A 20,060-nucleotide genomic window follows, 5' to 3' on the forward strand; every position below is an offset into this window, starting at 1 on the left:
CGCGGCGGCTCAGCGAACGAGACCACAGAACATGTGACAGAACGTCTGCTATGCACTCAGGTGGGACCTTCTCTCACGGCTAGGGACAAGATGGAGGACGTCAGTGATGATGGTAAACAAACCACCAGCAGGTCTGCGTGAGTGGCAGCTCTCTGCAGCAGTGTCCCCCCGGCCTGTAGCCTGGATCCCAACCTCCAGTCACGTAACGTCAAACATACAACAGGGATGCGCTCAGTGTTCTGATACCGATCAAGCGCAGCGCTCTACGGTGTGATCCAGGGGAGCCTCAGGCCTGAGTCTATACAGAGGTGTGTTGAGTTTTTCACTTGATAAGAATCATATACAGTCTTTCCCCATCTGTCATTGAAACAATTGCAAAGTGCCTAACCCCTACCCCCCCCCCCCCTCCCCCCACACACCTAGTAGCAGAAACAGCAGTGTCCTGGGAGAAGCTCTACACGACCTTTCAGTCACCGTTTACAAAAAACACACAAAAAACAAAATGTACAAAAGATATGAGTGACAGCGGCCATCAGATATCGCTGTCGTCTTGTTGTGGGTTTGAACTTTGACCTTCGTTGCGTGATGTCGTTGTGTTCCAAAGAGATGTAAACTCGGACACAACAGCCGTGTCGGGTGGCGAGAGGGCGGGGCATGGGTCGGGGTGTCACGCCGGCTCAGATGTTATCCAACGCCCTCTCTGTTTCCTTCTGGAGCGTCAATGCTGTGTGATAGTGTGACAACAGCACTCTGTGTAGTGTCTGACGGGGATTTTCATTGGACAGCAGGTGAGCATAACGGACTGTGATTGGGCAGGTGGTGGTGGTCAGTGGGTGTGTCAGAGGAGAGGGCCAGGTGAACATGTGATCAAAGACGTTCGTTCCTCGGAGGGGCTTCTCCTGCTGTGGTAGAGAGCTGTTGTTGGAGCTTGGTTGCCCTGGAAACGCAGAAGCACAACTCAACACCTGCAGCCCGGCGACACAAACACACACTATCTATCTATCTTTTTTGAAGAGATGTGGATATTTTTATTAAATTCCTTTCCTGCTAAATTATAGCATAGTTTTCTATTAACTTCAAGCATTGCTGTAAACACTCATTGGACACTTTATTAGGAACACCTGTACACCTTCTCATTTATTCAGGTGGTGTAATGGTGAGGGGAATGTTTTCTTGGCACACTTTGGTTGATTGATTGATTAATACCAATCAATCATCGCTTGAATGCCACAGCCTATTTGAGTATTTGTTGCATCCCTTCATGGCCACAATGTACCTGTCTTGTAATTGCTATAATGCACCATGTCACAAAGCAAAAGTCGTCTTAAACTGGTTTGTTTCATGAACATGACAATGAGTTCAGAGTTCTTCAGTGGCCTTCCCAGTCACCCGATCTGTATCCAATAGAACACTTTTGGGATGTTGTAGAACGGGCCATTCACAGCTTGAAAGTGTTCCTGAAATATCTGTCATCATGGACCAGAATCTCAAAGGAATTTCTGGAATCAATGCCATGAAGAATTGAGGCTGTTTTGAGAGCAAAGGGAGGCCTACCCAGTATTAGTATAGTGTTCCTAACAAAGGCAGGGCCTATCCAGTATTAGTATAGTGTTCCTATTAAAGGGAAATCCTACCCAGTATTAGTATATTGTTCCTAATAAAGGCAGGCCCTACCCAGTATTAATATAGTGTTCCTAACAAAGGGAGGCCCTACCCAGTATTAGTATAGTGTTCCTAATAAAGGGAAGCCCTACCCAGTATTAGTATAGTGTTCCTAATAAAGTGTCCAGTGAGTGTAATCTGTAGTGACGGTGTGAATACATAAACTTACGATCCAGTGATTCAGGTCCAATTTTCGATGGCACTAGAGAAGAGGAAGAGGAAGGGGAAGAGGAAGAGGACATGGGCAAAGATTGACATCAATTGCATCAGACATTTTAATAGACATTTCAGAGTTTATAATATTTATTGGCCCTTGTAAGGCTGGAGGGAGACATGAAGGGGTGGAATGTGTGAGTTATGAGATGAGAGGAGGCTTGGTGCCAGCCGTGCTTTAGTGTTAATGGGGGAAGCAAACAGACACAGCATGGCTCCCGCTACAGGACACTCACACTGCTGTTACCAGTGGCCACACACTAACACCAGCTGAACGCTTATGGTTGTGGGTTCGATTCCCACTGGGACCATATATTCAGAAAAATGCCTGCACTCACTGCAATGGAAGCCGCTTTGGATAAAAGTGTCAGCTAAATGGCATATATTATTATTATTATTATTATTATTAAATGGCATATATTACGGTTTAGGGGTTTACTATTAGTTATTCAAAAACAACAGATCCTCACCGTGTCGACTTTTCTGCTATGTCGCTGCAAGCAGACACACACTAGGACAAGCAGCAAGGGCGGGGTGGAAACGGAGGGATGACGGAGGGGGGGGGGTGAAAAGAAAAAAGAAAGAATGATACATACATAGAGTCAAGCAGACAAGCATGAGGACATGAGGCAACAGCAGAGACACAGTGGTGAAGACCTGAAGGTGCACAGCAGCGTGGCGGTGGAAGGCAAACAGCAGGAAGAACGCAAAACTGCATGATGGGAAGAAAGGAGGAGAGCACTGAGAAGAGGGCCAACGAGGGGGGACACTGCTGAGGAGAGGGAGGGAGGGGAAGAGGGGAGAGGGAGGGGATGGATGTAGAGGTGGACGAGAGGAGAAGGGAGGAGATGGACAGAGGGATGGAGGAGATGGACAGAGGGAAGGAGGAGGAGAGGGGAGGAGATGGACAGAGGGATGGAGGAGATGGATAGAGGGAAGGAGGAGAGGGGAGGAGATGTACAGAGGGAAGGAGGAGAGGGGAGGAGATGGACAGAGGGAGGAAGGAGATGGACAGAGGGAAGGAGGAGAGGGGAGGAGATGGACAGAGGGAGGAAGGAGAGGGGAGGAGATGGACAGAGGGAAGGAGGAGGAGATGGACAGAGGGAGGAAGGAGAGGAGAGGGGAGGAGATGGACAGAGGGAGGAAGGAGAGGAGAGGGGAGGAGATGGACAGAGGGAAGGAGGAGGAGAGGGGAGGAGATGGACAGAGGGATGGAGGAGATGGACAGAGGGAGGAAGGAGAGGAGAGGGGAGGAGATGGACAGAGGGAGGGAGGAGAGGAGAGGAGATGGACAGAGGGAGGGAGGAGAGGAGAGGAGATGGACAGAGGGAGGGAGGAGAGGAGAGGCGAGGAGATGGACAGAGGGAGGGAGGAGAGGAGAGGCGAGGGGAGATGGACAGTGGAATGGAGGAGAGGAGAGGGGAGGAGATGTACAGAGGAATGGAGAGCAGATGGACAGAGGGATGGAGAGGACAGGAGATGGAGAGAGAGGGAGGGGAGGAGAGGAGATGGACAGAGGGATGGAGAGGAGATGGACAGAGGGATGGAGGAGAGGCGAGGGGAGGAGATGAACAGAAGGATGGAGATGGAGAGAGGGAGGGAGGGGAGGAGAGGAGATGGACAAAGGGATGGAGGAGAGGCGAGGTCAGGAGATGAACAGAGGGATGGAGAGAGAGAGAGGTCCGGCGGACGGCGGGTCCTCAGTACCTTGGTGGAGCCTCTCTCACCAGTCGATGTGTCTGGGGGGGGCGGAGGCCCGGGGGAACCGGGTCATGGTGTCATAGGCTGGGATACTAGTGGGAGGAGCACAGGGCACAGAGGGAGGGGGCGGGGCAGGGTGGGGCATCATCAATACCAGGCTGGGGAGGGGGGAAGGGGAATCAACCATAGAGATAGACACTGCTCTATAGATCTCTATGGAGTCAACACTGGTCACTGGTTATAGTCACAACACATCACCCTAGCTGTGTTCCAACCTCCACCCTTACGGCAGCGTGGTACTCAGGATGCACGGTCCGTGCACTAGCGAGTACACAAGTACACATGAGAGTGGGTTTTGGAACTCTGACAGGCCCTGGGTTCAATGGCCAGCCCATGAGAACAACACGGTAGGCGTTTCCCAAGCCACGGACGCACAGAGCCTCACCACTGGAGGGGCCCGAGGGGGGGGCAGGGGAATGGTATTACACAACACTTGTTTACACGTCCTTGTTTGTGTCCTACCATTCACATGCACACTACACCCTCGGGCCAGAGAGAATAACAACAAGACCAAGCTCATTGGAGTCAACGGGAACTCCATTTGTATTTTTAGAGGGCGAAACCAAATAGCCAATGAACTATAATATAGGGTGAATGTAATATAGGGTGAATGTAATATAGGGTGATTGTAATATAGGGTGATTGTAATATAGGGTGATTGTAATATAGGGTGATTGAAATATAAAGTGAATGTAATATAAGGCGAGGCATATTGATTGGTTGATGAGGCCTTTGTACTGATTGGTTATTGGATCCCCCCCCCCCCCCCTCCACCCCTCCTATCACTGTGTGGCGTGGCTCTCTCTGTCCGGACACAGGTACAATACAGATCACACGGTTAGCTGTCCGCAGACATGCCTGTTGGTAAACAGAACAGAAAGCCATGCAGTTAGAGGTCGGTTAGAGGTCAGTCCCACGCCAGAACATGCCACATGCTTGCCTCTCCCGCTCTCTGAGCAAAATGACCAGATGTACATTCACCCTGCCGGCCTGACCAACAACTCTAGAGAAGAGGAGGAGAGGAGGAGGAGGAGGAGGAGGAAAGGAGGGACAGAGGAAACATGCACAATTTCATTTCACACCATCCCCATCACCATCACCATCACCGTCATAAAGTCAGAGCACCGGACATGCAGCGGATTAGTGATGCTCCAACCCCAATCACCCCAAACACACCCTGACCTCAATCACCCCAAACACACCCTGACCCCAATCACCCCAAACACACCCTGACCCTGATCACCCCGACCTCAGTAGAGAAGGTGGAGCGTGCTGCATGCGTGTGACCCCCCATCCGGGAGCAGAGGCTGGAGAACCGGAGAGAGGGCAGCTGACTTCCAGGGTTTACGAGTGGGAGGGGGGCTAGACGCCTAATCCTAACCCCCAACCCCCCCCCACCACCCAGGCCATGCACAGTGTCTCAGACACCTCATAATCCTTGTTACCCCCATGCCCCCCCCCATGCCCGGCTACCATGCTGGAAGGTGCATGCATGTGATTATGTCCGCAGGGCTGTTTGATGTTTACCTGGTCATGTCAGGGTTGGGGATACCTTGCAAACGCTCATTATGATAACCACTATTACTCATTTCCAAACTGAAACAAAACGTTACATACAAAAACAAAGAAAAAAAATGATAAAGAAATAACAAATAAGAGATGGTGAGAAATATGTCATGTTTAACTTCTGTTATGCTGCCATTGTGTCTATTCAGATGCACTAAACTGACAAAAGATTATTATTATTTTTCTTTCTTTACGTTCTTCTGTCCTGCACCGGTTAACTTGTGGATGTGGATATGTTTCTCTTTTCTCATATACTTTTCAACCCTCTCAGTTAAAAAAAGGCTTTCCCCAAATAGGAAAACCACACAAATTCTTGTGCTATCCAGTGTGGAAAGGCGCAAACAAATGTATGTTTATAGATAGAAAGTTGTGAATAGTATAAACCATACAATACTTTTTTTTTTTTTATCTTACACCTCAACTTTACAAAAACAGAGGTGGGCTTTTTGCTTCTGTAAGGTTATGGTTGTACAAGCCCTTTAAAAACTGACACGGGGCACTTCATCAAGACAAACACACACAGTAAAGCCAAACCATCTCAAAGCTACAAACTAAACCAGCACCAAGAATTCAGCAGAGAAAGTCTATGTACAGAATCCACAGGAAAGCCCAGCTTGATTAGATTAAACCAATGTGGGTTATACTGGAAGTAGAGAGGTGAGGTAAAAATGGGTAAAATTGGTCTTACTTTTTCATGGGAATTGTCTCAATGCTACAAAGATACAAAAACGTAAACATGTTGTTAATGAAATGCACCAGAGTAGAATAACAACACTGAGCTGACGACAGGCACCATTGATCAAGACACTTGGTGACTTGACCATCACAGTCTCTCTCTCTACTGTAAGTGTGGACAAGGGAGAGAGAGAGAGAGAGAGAGAGAGAGAGAGAGAGAGAGAGAGAGAGAGAGAGAGAGAGAGAGAGGGAGGGGAGAGGAGAGGAGGGTGGCTGCAGAATGCAGAAAAACAACATGAATATGAGGGTTATTTGTCAATTTGTATATGCTTTTCTTTTTTTTCTTTCTTAAAGTGCAAAGTGCTTGACAGAGAGAAATTAAATGGGGGAAAAAAAGATGAGATGGGGGAAAAAAGATGGAAATAGTAGAAATGGTTATCACAAAGTAAAATGCCACGTCCCAGACACAGAGGAACTGCAGGGAGGAGAGGAGAGAAAGAGAGAGAGAGATGGAGAAAGAGTTAAAATAGTATTGGTCACTACTACTAGTAGTAACGTCTATGGTAGGATCGTAGGGTAAAAGGCAAAGGAAGGAAAGCCGATAGGAGTCAAGATAGCGGCCAAGCAGCAGCGAGGACATCACCTCAAACACACTGTACCCAGGTGAACGTGTCTATGTTCATGATATAATTATTAATTACCACTCTGAAATCATCAACATTGATATGAACTAAAGCTAATGTATACTATAAGGGGCCACTGCTTGATAAACGGTATGAATATCTAACCACAGTCCTTGTGTTTGCATTACAAAGTCAACAGAACCTTTTCTAAAAGGTCAGAGGTCATCTGACTCCCCCTCTCGGGGTTGTCTTAGTTACCACAGACGGCGTCATTGGAGCGAGACTGTCGTGGACTGGACTACAGTACAGGGTGAGTGGCGCTAGCTGTGGTGAGACAAGCGCCAGGAGGAGATACTCACTCGTCGTACACGTCCTCAGTGTCCATCCTGCGGTAGAACTTAGCCAGCTTCACTGACAGGATGACGCTGGGGAGGAGGAACAGGGTGCTGCAGCCCAGGCCGAACCAGAAGGCATTCTGTTATAGAGGAGAAGAGAGGGAGAGAGGGAGAGAGAGAGAGGGAGGGAGGGGGGAGAGAATCTTATATCCCTTGCAAACCCTGAAACCTAGGATATAGAAACCTAGGATATAGAAAACCCTGAAACCTAGGATATAGAAACCTAGGATATAGAAACCTAGGATATAGAAAACCCTCAAACCTAGGATATACAAAACACTGAAACCTAGGATATGGAAAACCCTGAAACCTAGGATAGAGAAAACACTGAAACCTAGGATAGAGAAAACACTGAAACCTAGGATATAGAAACCTAGGATATAGAAAATACTGAAACCTAGGATATAGAAACCTAGGATATAGTAAACACTGAAACCGAGGATATAGAAACCTAGGATATATTTAGCCTGGCTGGCTAGTGCTAGTACGAGGTTGGAGGTGAGGTGTGTGTGTGTGTGTGTGTGTGTGAGAGAGAGAGAGATGGGGGGTAGACAGGGCCCCATTTGTCTGAGTAGCAAGAGGGTCAAGACACCCCCAAACCCACTGGCCCCTACTCCCATTTTTGCCATGCAGACTCTCACCCCCCCCCCCCCCCCCCCACACACACACACACACACACCCACCCACAAACACACACACACACACACACACACACACACACACACACACACACACACACACTATATAGCCCCTGTCTGAGCTCTATCAGGCCATTAGTGTGTGGGGTCGCGGGGTCGCGGGGGTCGCGGGGGTTGGAGGTGAGAACACTGAGAGAGCTGTGCTGTGTGATCTCATGTTCATGTCTGTAGAATGTACCGTGTGTGTCTGCCCCCCATCCCTCCACCCACCCCACTCCACCTTGGGTTTTAGCATTGCTCAGCATATGACTGTCCTCCCCCCACTCACCCTACCCCCACCCCCTGCCCACTCTGGAGTCCAGCGGAGCTTTGCACATTACCACCGCCCCCCCACCCAACCACAACCCCCCCACAGCCCCATCACTCTGTCCCCAACTCCCGTCTGTCTGTAGCGTCTCACCCGTTGGCTGTGTCTGACAGAGGCTCCTATGTGTAGTTACCAGAGAGTAGGATGTACCCCATGTCCATGACCCCCCTCCCTCCACCCTCTGATGTCCCTGACCCCCACCATCATTGCCCTCCCCCCTCCACTATGCCCTGACTACATCCTGTATCCTGTCTGTTTAATCGGTAGTTACCAGAGTCTCGACCACAACGCTACAGGCGACGATCTCCACCGTGTCCCTGACCCCTGACCCCCACCCCCTGATGTCCCTGACCCCCCCCCAGGACTAGGCCCTGACGACATCCTGTACCCTGTGTCTGTTTAATGTGTAGTTACCAGAGAGTCGACCACGACGCTACAGGCGACGATCTCCACCGTGTCCCTGACCCCTGACCCCCACCCCCTGATGTCCCTGACCCCCCCCCAGGACTAGGCCCTGACGACATCCTGTACCCTGTGTCTGTTTAATGTGTAGTTACCAGAGAGTCGACCACGACGCTACAGGCGACGATCTCCACCGTGTCCACGATGTTGCTGAAGGGCTTACAGGACGCCACCTCCTGGGTCAGCTGTACACACGGGGACACATGTATGTTGTTAGACCAGGGACCTACATTATTACCAGGGACATGTATTATTTTAGACATGTAGTATGTAGTATTTTAGACGTACAGTACCAGTCAAAAGTTGGACACACCCATTCAATTGACACATGTAATATGTTGTGAGACATGTCCAGTAGTGCAAAGGTTATAGAGTGATCACATTAACCAGGGATGTGCAGCCTAGTCATAGCATTGTCACTGCCATTGTCGTGTTACTTTGCAAACAATTTACAGGCAAGCTGTTTACATTCACTTTTTTTAGCAGAGGTTACTTTGTAACTGTCCTTTATGTGGTGGTCTGCTAATTAAGTCTGCAATTCATTATGGACGTTGTGGGCAAAGCCAGATGTTATAATAAAGTAAAAGAAAACAACTGATTCCTCGAAACAGTTTGTCATACATTTCTTTATTCAAACTCCACATGTTTTTGTTTTATCTCCCCCCGAAAATGCAAGTAAATACTAGTATTTTAAACTTGTGATTAATCTGGTGTCTACCACACAACGAAACATCTGAACTGGCCAAGTAAACTTCCAGAACCGGCCAAGTTGGTCTTTGGTGTTGTTGTTTCCACAGCGTTCTTAGCCAGACTATATTTAGACCCCATGTTTTACGTAGCTCTGACCAGCAGCAGTTGATTAGCTCACTGCTTAGTCATTTGTTGCATAATTCTAAGAAAGAACCATGATTCTGACATAAGAACCATAATTCTAACATAAGGACCATGATTCTAACGTAAGAACCATGATTCTGACATAAGAACCATAATTCTAACGTAAGGACCATGATTCTAACATAAGAACCATGATTCTGACATAAGAACCATGATTCTAACGTAAGAACCATGATTATAACGTAAGGACCATGATTATTTTTTTAATTTTTTAATTTTTTTCAGATTTTATCCCCTTTTTCACCCAATTTGGTATCCAATTGAACCCAACCTAGCATCCAATTATCCCCTGCCTATTGCGTAGGATCCGCCGCCCGACCCCGTAGCCGGCAGGCCCAGAGGAGATCGCCAGGCAGACTAGCTGACTGGCTCCTCGAGCCCGACACCGTTATTCCGGCACCCAGGGGGCGGTGTTGCGCGACGGATCCTTGTCCGGAAATAGTCCTATACCGCCCTCGGGAGCGGCCGCTCAATATGCCGCTCCCTGTGTGCCCTGGCCATATCCGGGTCTGGCGAGACCGGGATTCGATCCCAGTCCCCGGTGGGCAGCTTGCACTAGTGGCTAGTGCTTAGACCGCTACACCACCGCGGGGCACAGGACCATGATTCTAACGTAAGGACCATGATTCTAACGTAAGGACCATGATTCTAACGTAAGAACCATGATTCTAACGTAAGGACCATGATTCTAACATAAGAACCATGATTCTAACATAAGAACCATCCTAAGTCTTAACTAATTGAGGGGAGAGGTGATACTTACGGAGGTCTTGACCCAATCTATGTACTGCTGTAAGTAGCTCACAATGGCCTGCTTGTATTTCTCTGTTTCCTGAGAGATGAAGAGACAGAGAGAGAGAGAGAGAGAGAGAGAGAGAGAGAGAGAGAGAGAGAGAGAGAGAGAGAGTGAGAGTTAGAGAGAGAGAGAGAGAGAGAGACAGAGAGAGAGATAAAGAATGTTATTGACTGGTTAAATCGCAATACTGATATGATGAGATGGACACTGATTGCCCGGTCGTCGTAGTCACCTGATTGACGATCTGTGTTGCATTCTGGGAGATGAGGTACTGGGCTGCATCGACGATGGCTAGCACCTCCCTGACTTTGTTCTGGGAATCACAGAGGATAGTGCTAAGATAGTCATGTGAGCAGGTATAATTTAAGTTTATTAAGTTTAAAGTGTATTTACATACATGGTCACAATACAATGTACAATAGATAGACACATGCATGCAGACACACATGCAGACACACACACACACACACACACAGTCATGCAGGCACACGCATGCACGTTCGCATGCACGCACGCACCCACCCACCCACCCACCCAAACACCCACTCACCCACCCAGACACACACACACACAAAGGAGGGCTACTCACAGGCAGGTCAGAGGCTGTCCTCTCCAGCAATCTGACGCTCTGGTTCAGTGAGCTCTTTAAAGGAAACACACAGCTGCATGTTAACATCAGCTAGGTCAGAGGTCACAGGACACACACACACACACACACACACACACACACACACACACACACACACACTTCACTGAAACACAGGGGGGTATAAGACAGTTTGATGCTGTTCTGTTCCATTGGTGAAGTCTGAACGGGGGGATGGACGACATACATACAAATACAAATGGAAGGCTGGTCCCAGTTCCCTATTGGTTATTTATAGGCCAGGTTTAACCAATCACCAATGACCGACAGAACCAAGTGAGTGATGCATATTTACACGGCCTGAAACAAACTCAACTCAACACACACATCTGACACCACACAAACACAGTATAAGCTCATGTCAAATCAATCACTTCAACTGAGTCCATGTGTTAGTTCAAGGCGGAAATGGGAGGACGGGAATCACTGTAATGCATGGGACATTTACATTTTAACCATTAAGAAGACTTTTATCCAAAGCGACTTATAATTAGAAATTACAGGGACAGTCTCCCTGGAGTAACTTAGGGCTAAGTGCTATACTCAAGGACACAAGTGGTGGTGTTCCCAGGTGGGATTGGAACTCATGACCTTCTGATCACTAGTTCAACTCACTCTCCACTAGGCTACCACTATGAGGAATTGATAGCATTCCTGATTCCGTTCCATGCATTGCAATGAGCCCGTCCTCCGATTCCTACCTCCGCCAGCCTCCCCTGGTTAGTTCTATTGAGAATCCATGACTAACGATCAGGGCGTGTCAAGGAGGCCTCGTGGAGCTGAGGAACCAGGAACACAGACAGCCTGGTTCTATCAGAGGGTTCACAGCCTTATTGAATACGGGAATGGAGGGACAGGAGAGGGGAGGAGCGTCCTCCACCAGGGGAGGCTGGTGGAGGTAGAAATCGGAGGACGGGCTCGTTGTAATACACAGAACGGAATCAAGAACGGCATCAAACGCGTGTGTTTTTCCTCATTCCGTGCCATGCATTACAATGAGCCCGTCCTCCGATTCCTACCTCCGCCAGCCTCCCCTGACCGTCAACAGTACATGATGGACAACACACGTGGGTGCAGTAGAGATCTAGACACATGCTTACCCGCGCTCTAACATATTTCTTGGCAGCCATTAAAAAGGAGTCAAGAAAAGAAAAATGTGGGAAAATCAAAGGAGAGGTAGTTAAGACACAGCTGAGCGAGCGCTGATCGCTCCGGGGCATGGATGTCTATGGAGAAGGGTGATTAGAGAGGATAGGTGATTGATTACCATGGCCTGCTCCATAGGGATGACCTGCTGGCTGTGGATCTGCCGCAGAGAGCTGGCGTGGCCTTTCAGAGATGTCTGCAGAGAGCCTTTGGGCTGTGGACACACATGGACGCACACACACACACACACACACACACACACACACACACACACACACACGCATGCAAATGCATGCATGCACACCCACACACACACAATTATAGACAGATACACATCCCAGATGCACATACACTATATGGACAAAAGTATGTGGACACAATTATTGTCTGGGGCTGTTTTCATGGTTTGGGCTAGGCCCTTAGTTCCAGTGAAGGGAAATCTTAAAGCTACAGCGTACAATGCGATTGTAGAGTATTGTATGCTTCCAACTTTGTGGCAACAGTTTGGGGAAGGCCCTTTCCAGTTTCAGCATGACAATGCCCCCATACACAAAGTCCGGTCCATAATGACATGGTTTGCCCGAGTTTGGTCTGGGAGAACTTGACTGGCCTGCACACAGAGCTCTGACCTCAACCCCATCGAACACCATTGGGATGAATTGGAACACCGACTGCGAGCTAGTCCTTCAGTGCCCGACCTCATTAATGCTCTTGTGGCTGAATGGGAGCAGATCCCTGCAACTATATTCTAAAACCTAGAAGAAAGTCTTCCCAGAAGAGTGGAAGCTGTGGGGGACCTGTGGGACCAACTCCATATTAATGCCCATGGTTTTGGAATGAGAAGTTCAACAAGCACATATGGGTGTGATGTTCGGGTGTCCCAATACTTTTGTCCATATAGTACAGTATATAATACAATTCATATCATATATTATAACTAAAATATGACAGAACATGTTGAAGACTACATGACATTCCTTGGCATTTCACACACATGCTCATAACACCCAGTGCTCCTAACACCCAACACGATCTAAGTCCTAAATACACAGAGCCAGAGAGACCACACCCTGTACAGAAATGTCCTCCGCCTCTGTCTCCAGAGATGGATGTGACACACCACCAGTCATCTAACCACCGGCCAGGCTCAGGGCCCAGCGTCAGGCTGCGTCAGGCTCAGGGCTCAGGGCACCACCACAGATGGGCACCAGATGAACACCAGTGGGCACTGAGCACTCAAGAAAGAATCTGCCCCACAAGACCCCCACTTTAAGTGGCTCCCCCCCCCCCCCCCCCCTTCCCGGAGCACCTGGCGAGAGCTAAGAGCACCAGGCCGCCTGCCTGCCTGCGGACCCTGCCCCACACCCTGCCCCTCTCTGGGGTATGAAAGGAGGGCTTGTTACCCGTCTCCACCCCCCCCCCCCCCCCTCAGGGTGGACGAACCACCACCAGAGAGACTGAGGTAGTGTTACAGGAGTGTGGGGTCTTTGTAGTGAGTGAACACACAAGTGAACCTGAAGCCTCCCGGTCCAGATCTGGAGGACCGTGGTATGTAAACGAACGGTTAAATCACTTTAAGAGAGTCACGGCGGGGTGCACTGAGGCATCTCTGTGTGTGAGGGGGGGGGGGGGGGGGGGGGGTCAGGGGTCGGGGGGTTGTGTTTTCAGGGGAAGAAGAGCAGGGGGAGGGTTGTAGAGAGGAGAGCGCTGCTCTCACCATCAGGTCAGTCTGGGCGTCCAGCTCGTTGGCGTAGGAGAGCAGGTCCACCACAGTCACGCCTTTATTCACCTGCAGACACACAGGAATACTGCACCTGTCAGTCGTCTGAGTACAGACACACACACACACACACACACACACACACACATACACATACACATACACATACACACATACACACATACACACAGACACACAGACACACACACGGACACACACACACACACACACACTCACACACACCCACACACACGGACACACACACAGACACACAGACACACACACACAGACACACACACACACACCAATGTCCTTCATTCCTGGCTGAGGACAGGGCCGTGGTGTCCCATGTTCCTCAGGAACTCAGTGTTCAGTGAGACGGAGGCTGAGGTAGTGGGACAGGAATGCTAATGACGTTAGCTTGCAGGCCTGAAACCCTTTGCTTTGGCAGGAGCAGCTGTGGCTAATCAGGCTGGAGGGGTACGCATGCAAAGTGTGGCGGGGGGGGGGAGACAGAGATAAGGGAAGTGTGGGCGCCTGGTGTGTGTTACATGAGAGGACATGTTATGTAACCAGGGGGATGTTGCAAATGAGCAGCGAGTGTAAATGGTAAATGGACTGGACTTATATAGCGCCTTATATAACAGCCTCTAATTCACCCATTCACACACACATTCACACACCAATGGCGGCAAGCTACCATGCAAGGCGCCGGCCTGCTCACTGGGAGCAATTTGGGTTTAAGTGTCTTGCCCAAGGACACTTCGACATGTGGCCAGCAGGGGCTCGACCCGCCGATCTGCCAACCTTGCGATCATTAGACGGCGGCTCTACCTCCTGCGCCACAGCTGCCCCCCAAGTGTGTGTGAGTGAGTGTGTGTGTGTGTGTGTGCCCGTACGTGTGAGTGGCTGCATATGTGTGTGTGTATTTGTGTGTGTGTGTGTGTGTGTGTGTGTGAGAATGTGTGTTTGTGCATGTGTGTGTGTATCTGCGTGTGTATTTGTGAGTGAGTGTGTGAGTGAGTGAGTGTGAGTGTGTGTGTGTGTGTGTGTGTGTGTGTGTGTGTGTGTGAGAGAGTGAGTGAGAGTATGTGTGTGTGTGTGTGTGTGTGAGAGAGAGTGAGTGAGAGTATGTGTGTGTGTGTGTGTGTGTGTGTGTGTGTGTATGTGTGTGTTACCTCCTCCAGGTAGGCAGCGAAGTTGATGCTGCCGACCTCGGTGTGTGAGAAGCCCAGTAGGTTCTGCCTCCCGTCCTCCTCCAGCAGAACCACCTCCCTCAGGTCCACCTGCACCTCCGCAAACTGCTGCGACACCACCTTGGTGTACTGAACACAACACAACACCACCTTAGTGTACTGAACACAACACAACACCACCTTAGTGTACTGAACACAACACAACACCACCTTAGTGTACTGAACACAACACCACCTTGGTGTACTGAACACAACCACAACACCAGCCTCAGGCAAGGTCAGCACATTTTGATTAGGCGGCTATTAATATTAATATTAATAATAATAATAATAATAAACGTCATTTTGTATAGCACATTTCATAGATAACAACGCAGCTCAAAGTGCTGTGCATTACTGCGCGAAGGGTGCGTTCATAAATACGCTCTGGAAATCTGATCAGCACTCATGGAATGCCTCTTGTCCAATCAAATTACTTAGTCGCTCTATGACTTTGAACCCAGTGTGCGCTCCGGTGCTCTCAGAGCGAATTTACGAACACACCCGAAAGAAAACGCAAAAGGCCTATTATGACATCATCAACGCAGCCAATGAACGGTAGAGGAGCCCAGGTGAAGGGCGGAACAATGACAAGGTTCTTCATAGATGCGATTTCACCGGAAGGTCTTGACATCTCTTGATGGAATATGTATCTCACGATTTCGTCACGTCTTGTACTGTGGCCAGCTGGTGCGTTTCAGCGAAAAAGTTAAGTTTGCATCGCTCTCTTTAGAGAGAGAGTGAGAGAGAGAGAGAGGAGTACACAATGGTCAAAAACAACTTGCCCAGAACAATAACAGAGATAGGACAGCGTTATGTAACCCCTCAGCTTGTTGTGGACCTCCTCTTAGCGGGGTTCCATAGAACTGGGGTAGAAGAACGCCACTGTTACCCTGGCAACTTCAACTTTACATTGAGCCCCCGGATTCTAACTTGAATAGTGCTGCCTAGTCTCCGAGGCAACACCATTCACTCCTACACACACACACACACACACACACACACACACACACACACACACACACACACACACACACACACACACACACAGATTAGTCCCTCTCTCTGTCCGCCTGTGTCTTCCCTCCTCTAATGGGACTGAGGGGGTCTTAGAGGGTCTCTGGTGCCCAGCCAAGACACAGACTCTCACTAGCAAAAAGAACCCCATCATTCATCAAGACACTAGCGAGAGAATTTAATTGAATACATGTACGTTTCAATTAGTGTTCTTTGTATTCTTGAATTAGTCTTTGTGTGTATGTGTGTGTGTGTGTGTGCGTGTGTGCGTGTGTGTGCGTGTGTGCGTGTGCGTGCGTATGTGTGTGTGTGTGTGTGTGTGTGCGTGTGTGTGTGTTACAGGCTGAGAGGTAAAGGCTAACATAGAACATAGAAGTGGTGTCACATAACAGTAAAGCCAGCCAGGTCCCACTAGCACCACCCCACTTTACAATAGTAAGGCTAATGCTGTCAGCTGGCAGGCTAGCACAGAAGGGAGAAGTAAGGGCTAATGCTAATGTTATGCTAACGCTAGTCTGGTCTTTGCATTAGACAGGAGGTCTGTGGTGATGCTAACAGTGTCCACGGGGAGAGAATGGCCTACAGCTAGCAGGCTGAGCTGCCTGTCGACCCTCCTACTTTCACACAGCTGAGGAATACCGGATGTCTCCATGAGCTACTAGGGAAATGGCCTGTTTCATACTGTCATTGCATGAAGAATACAGACATACAGGTGTCAATGGGAGATGGATCAGGAAGTGAGTTAGGTTTCAGTTAGTGTGTGTGTGTTAGTTAGGTGTGTGTGTGTGTGTGTGTGTGTGTGTGTGTGTGTGTGTGTGTTAGTTAGGTGTGTGTGTGTGTGTGTGAATACTGACCACACTGGAGTTGAGGAAAGCGGTGATGTTGAAGATCTTGTCCAGGTGCATGGCTGAGTAGATCCCAATGTTATCATTACAGTTACTAAGGAGGGAGGGAGGGAGGGACAGAGGGAGGGAGGGGGGGAGGGAGGGAGAGGGGGGATGTTGGGAAGGAGGGAGAGAGAGGGAGAGACAGTAAAGGAGAGAAAGATGAAGAGAGATGAGGGGAGAGGGAAAATGGAGATGTGGAATGAGAGAGAGGGAGATAAAGAAAAGAAAGGAGGGAAGAAAAATTCATCATTTAGAGTGATAAAATGACAAAGAGAGGGAGACAGACGGAGAGAGCATCAGGGCATGGTCATTCATTCTCTGGTTGGTTAGTGTTCTCTGCTGACACCCAGTGGGCAATGTTGGAACTTTACACAGGCCATACTAAAGTGGCACCCTCTATCACCCCCCTCCTGCTGAACCGAGAGCATGTTAAGGCATCACACTGGAGAGTGAAAAGGGAGATTAGAGGTCATGTGTGATGACCTCATTGCTTTCTCCTTGATCAGGAAGACATGAGCAAGGTCACACAGATGTCAGCACGATGCCATTATCTGGAATTAGAAGACAGGCTAACAGTTTCATCATGCAGCTCAGCGAAGCGCGTCTCCTGTTACAACGGGGAGATGATGAAAGGTTAGGAAATTTCTAAGAGAAGCTAATGAGGGAGATTATATCTCTAGAATCCAGATGGAGAGTGAACAAAGACACTGATAATACGCTTGACATCCCTCCCTGATCGCAATCTCTGTACGGGTGCTAGAGATCAGATCTGCAGGGGGAGAATTTTAATAGGCCCACAGAATGGATTTCACGACATTCTGATACTAGTACATGAATTGTGATACTAAGGGACACATTAGACACCGCCCTACACATTTGTAATCACACTGGGGAGGCTGGTGGAGGTGGAAATCAGAGGACAGGCTCATTGTAACTAACCGTTTTCATGTGAGTTTTCATGTTGTTTTCATGTTGTTACCTGTAGTTACCTGTAAAGACTTTCAATGGTGAGTTCAGTTAGTTACCTGTAAAGACTCTCCATGGTGAGTTCAGTTAGTTACCTGTAAAGACTCTATGGTGAGTTCAGTTAGTTACCTGTAAAGACTCTATGGTGAGTTCAGTCAGTTACCTGTAAAGACTCTCTATGGTGAGTTCAGTTAGTTACCTGTAAAGACTCTATGGTGAGTTCAGTCAGTTACCTGTAAAGACTCTATGGTGAGTTCAGTTAGTTACCTGTAAAGAATCTATGGTGAGTTCAGTCAGTTACCTGTAAAGACTCTCTATGGTGAGTTCAGTTAGTTACCTGTAAAGACTCTATGGTGAGTTCAGTCAGTTACCTGTAAAGACTCTATGGTGAGTTCAGTTAGTTACCTGTAAAGACTCTATGGTGAGTTCAGTTAGTTACCTGTAAAGACTCTATGGTGAGTTCAGTCAGTTACCTGTAAAGACTCTATGGTGAGTTCAGTTAGTTACCTGTAAAGACTCTATGGTGAGTTCAGTTAGTTACCTGTAAAGACTCTATGGTGAGTTCAGTTAGTTACCTGTAAAGACTCTCTATGGTGAGTTCAGTCAGTTACCAGTAAAGACTCTCTATGGTGAGTTCAGTCAGTTACCTGTAAAGACTCTCCGCGGTGAGGTCCAGGTCAGAGTCGTTGTACATGTACCCTGGGATGAAGTTCCTCCACTCTGGGTTGATCAGGTGGGGTGTGTCCAGAACCTGGGATTGGACGGCACAGTCACATGACCATCAGGTTACACTTTACATCAAGGTGCCCTTTATAAAGGGTTTTTAAGCGGCTTATAAATGGCTGTTTATTATTAAAAAGGGATAGATCAGCTTTGGAATTAGTAAATCAAATGTTAATATCTATCTATATAGCATTGCTTGCATTATTTCTAGTTATTTATTTTCCCCTGCCCCAACTCTTCTAATTGGAGGACATATAGATGATTCTATAAACCATTTATAAATCCTTGTAAAGTGTTACCAACCATTATACAAGGTAGACTGTTATACTGAACACAGAGCAGCATATTCTGACAACATCTTCACCAAGCTGCAGGACCAAATTCACTGATAACAACTGATGATAACAACTCTATATTCATTTTCCTGATTTGCAATTGCCATGTTTTTTCTCAGTGAATTTCTGGCAACAGTGAAGATCAATAAAGGTTTGTCGATTGTGTGATGACGACTTGCCTTGAAGATCTGTTTGTTTTGGAACGGCTCACACACCAGCTTCTCCAGGTTGCCCCCGGCAACAAAGGTGGCGGTAACCACTCCCATGAGCACCCAGGAGAACAGGAAGCTGAATCCCACACCACTGTAGAGAGAGACAGAACACACTGTAGAGAGAGAGAGAGAGAGAGGGGGGGGCTACAGTAGAGAGAGAGAGATTGAGTGAAGGACAAAGACAGAGGGAGGGGGGGGGTAGGCTACAGTAGAGAGAGAGAGATGGAGAGAGAGAGAGAGAGAGAGAGAGAGAGAGAGAGAGAGAGAGAGAGAGAGAGAGACAGGGCAAGGTAGCCTACATTAGAGACAGCGAGAGAGAGATGGAGAGAGAGAGAGAGAGAGAGACAGGGCAAGGTAGCCTACATTAGAGACAGCGAGAGAGAGAAAGAGAGAGAGAGAGAGACAGGGCAAGGTAGCCTACATTAGAGACAGAGAGAGAGAGAAAGAGAGAGAGAGAGAGAGAGAGAGAGAGGGGTAGGGAGGATGTGGAGAGAAGAAAGAGATAAATAGATAGAGGGAGGATGAGGAGGTAGGGAGAGGGATAGAGAGATAGAGAGAGACAGAGAGAGGTAGCCTACAGTAGAGAGAGAGAGAGAGAGCTAGAGAGAGGGAGAGAGAGAGCGGGGGGGGGGAGGATGAGGAAGGTAGGGAGAGGGAGACAGAAAGATAGACAGAGGGAGGGTGAGGGAGGGAGGATAAGGGAGGATAAGAGGGGGTGAGGGAGGGAGGTGGTGGACTCACGCCATCAGCAGGGTGCCCCCTGTGTTGGAGATGCAGCCCCTGGTGGTGGGCGAGGCGTGCTTGTCGTATCCCATGGTGCCACACAGCAGCCCCAGGAAGTTGAAGGCCAGGATGAGGACCACCATGCAGCACAGCGCTATACAGCAAATCCACCTGCGGGGGGCGCCAGAGAGTCACATCTCTGAGTAGAACAGTATACACCACGACTCTAAATGGCTGGGTAGCAGGGGAGGCTGGTGGAGGTGGAAATCGGAGGACGGGCTCAGTGTAATTCTTCATTCTGTTCCCTGCATTACAATGAGCCGTGTCCTCCGATTTCTACCTCTACCCAGCCTCCCCTGCTTAGCAGATACTGTTGTCGGGACGCTACGGCAGCAGCC

At 48.7% G+C, this 20,060-nt stretch overlaps 1 protein-coding gene across 1 annotated transcript in view; it reads right to left on the bottom strand.

Annotated features, from left to right (window-relative positions):
• Positions 1-1,830: 1,830 nt before the first annotated feature.
• prom1a (prominin 1a) overlaps positions 1,831-20,060 on the bottom strand; it is a gene marked incomplete at its 5' end in the record, with an annotated part of 72,047 nt that continues 53,817 nt past the window's right edge. Inside the window, 17 exons of the mRNA XM_080525071.1 lie at positions 1,831-1,864; positions 3,583-3,668; positions 5,164-5,232; positions 5,891-5,914; positions 6,860-6,975; positions 8,458-8,547; positions 10,020-10,088; positions 10,285-10,365; positions 10,642-10,695; positions 11,799-11,816; positions 11,966-12,058; positions 13,562-13,633; positions 14,743-14,889; positions 16,671-16,755; positions 18,317-18,420; positions 18,907-19,030; positions 19,681-19,833. Of these exons, the coding sequence (XP_080381197.1) occupies positions 3,599-3,668; positions 5,164-5,232; positions 5,891-5,914; positions 6,860-6,975; positions 8,458-8,547; positions 10,020-10,088; positions 10,285-10,365; positions 10,642-10,695; positions 11,799-11,816; positions 11,966-12,058; positions 13,562-13,633; positions 14,743-14,889; positions 16,671-16,755; positions 18,317-18,420; positions 18,907-19,030; positions 19,681-19,833 (1,369 nt within the window). The 3' untranslated portion in view covers positions 1,831-1,864; positions 3,583-3,598. The remainder of the gene's footprint in view (positions 1,865-3,582; positions 3,669-5,163; positions 5,233-5,890; positions 5,915-6,859; positions 6,976-8,457; positions 8,548-10,019; positions 10,089-10,284; positions 10,366-10,641; positions 10,696-11,798; positions 11,817-11,965; positions 12,059-13,561; positions 13,634-14,742; positions 14,890-16,670; positions 16,756-18,316; positions 18,421-18,906; positions 19,031-19,680; positions 19,834-20,060) is intronic.

Source organism: Nansenia antarctica (assembly GCF_963989245.1).
Source record: "Nansenia antarctica genome assembly, chromosome: 3".
NCBI classification, from domain to species: Eukaryota; Metazoa; Chordata; class Actinopteri; order Argentiniformes; family Microstomatidae; genus Nansenia; species Nansenia antarctica.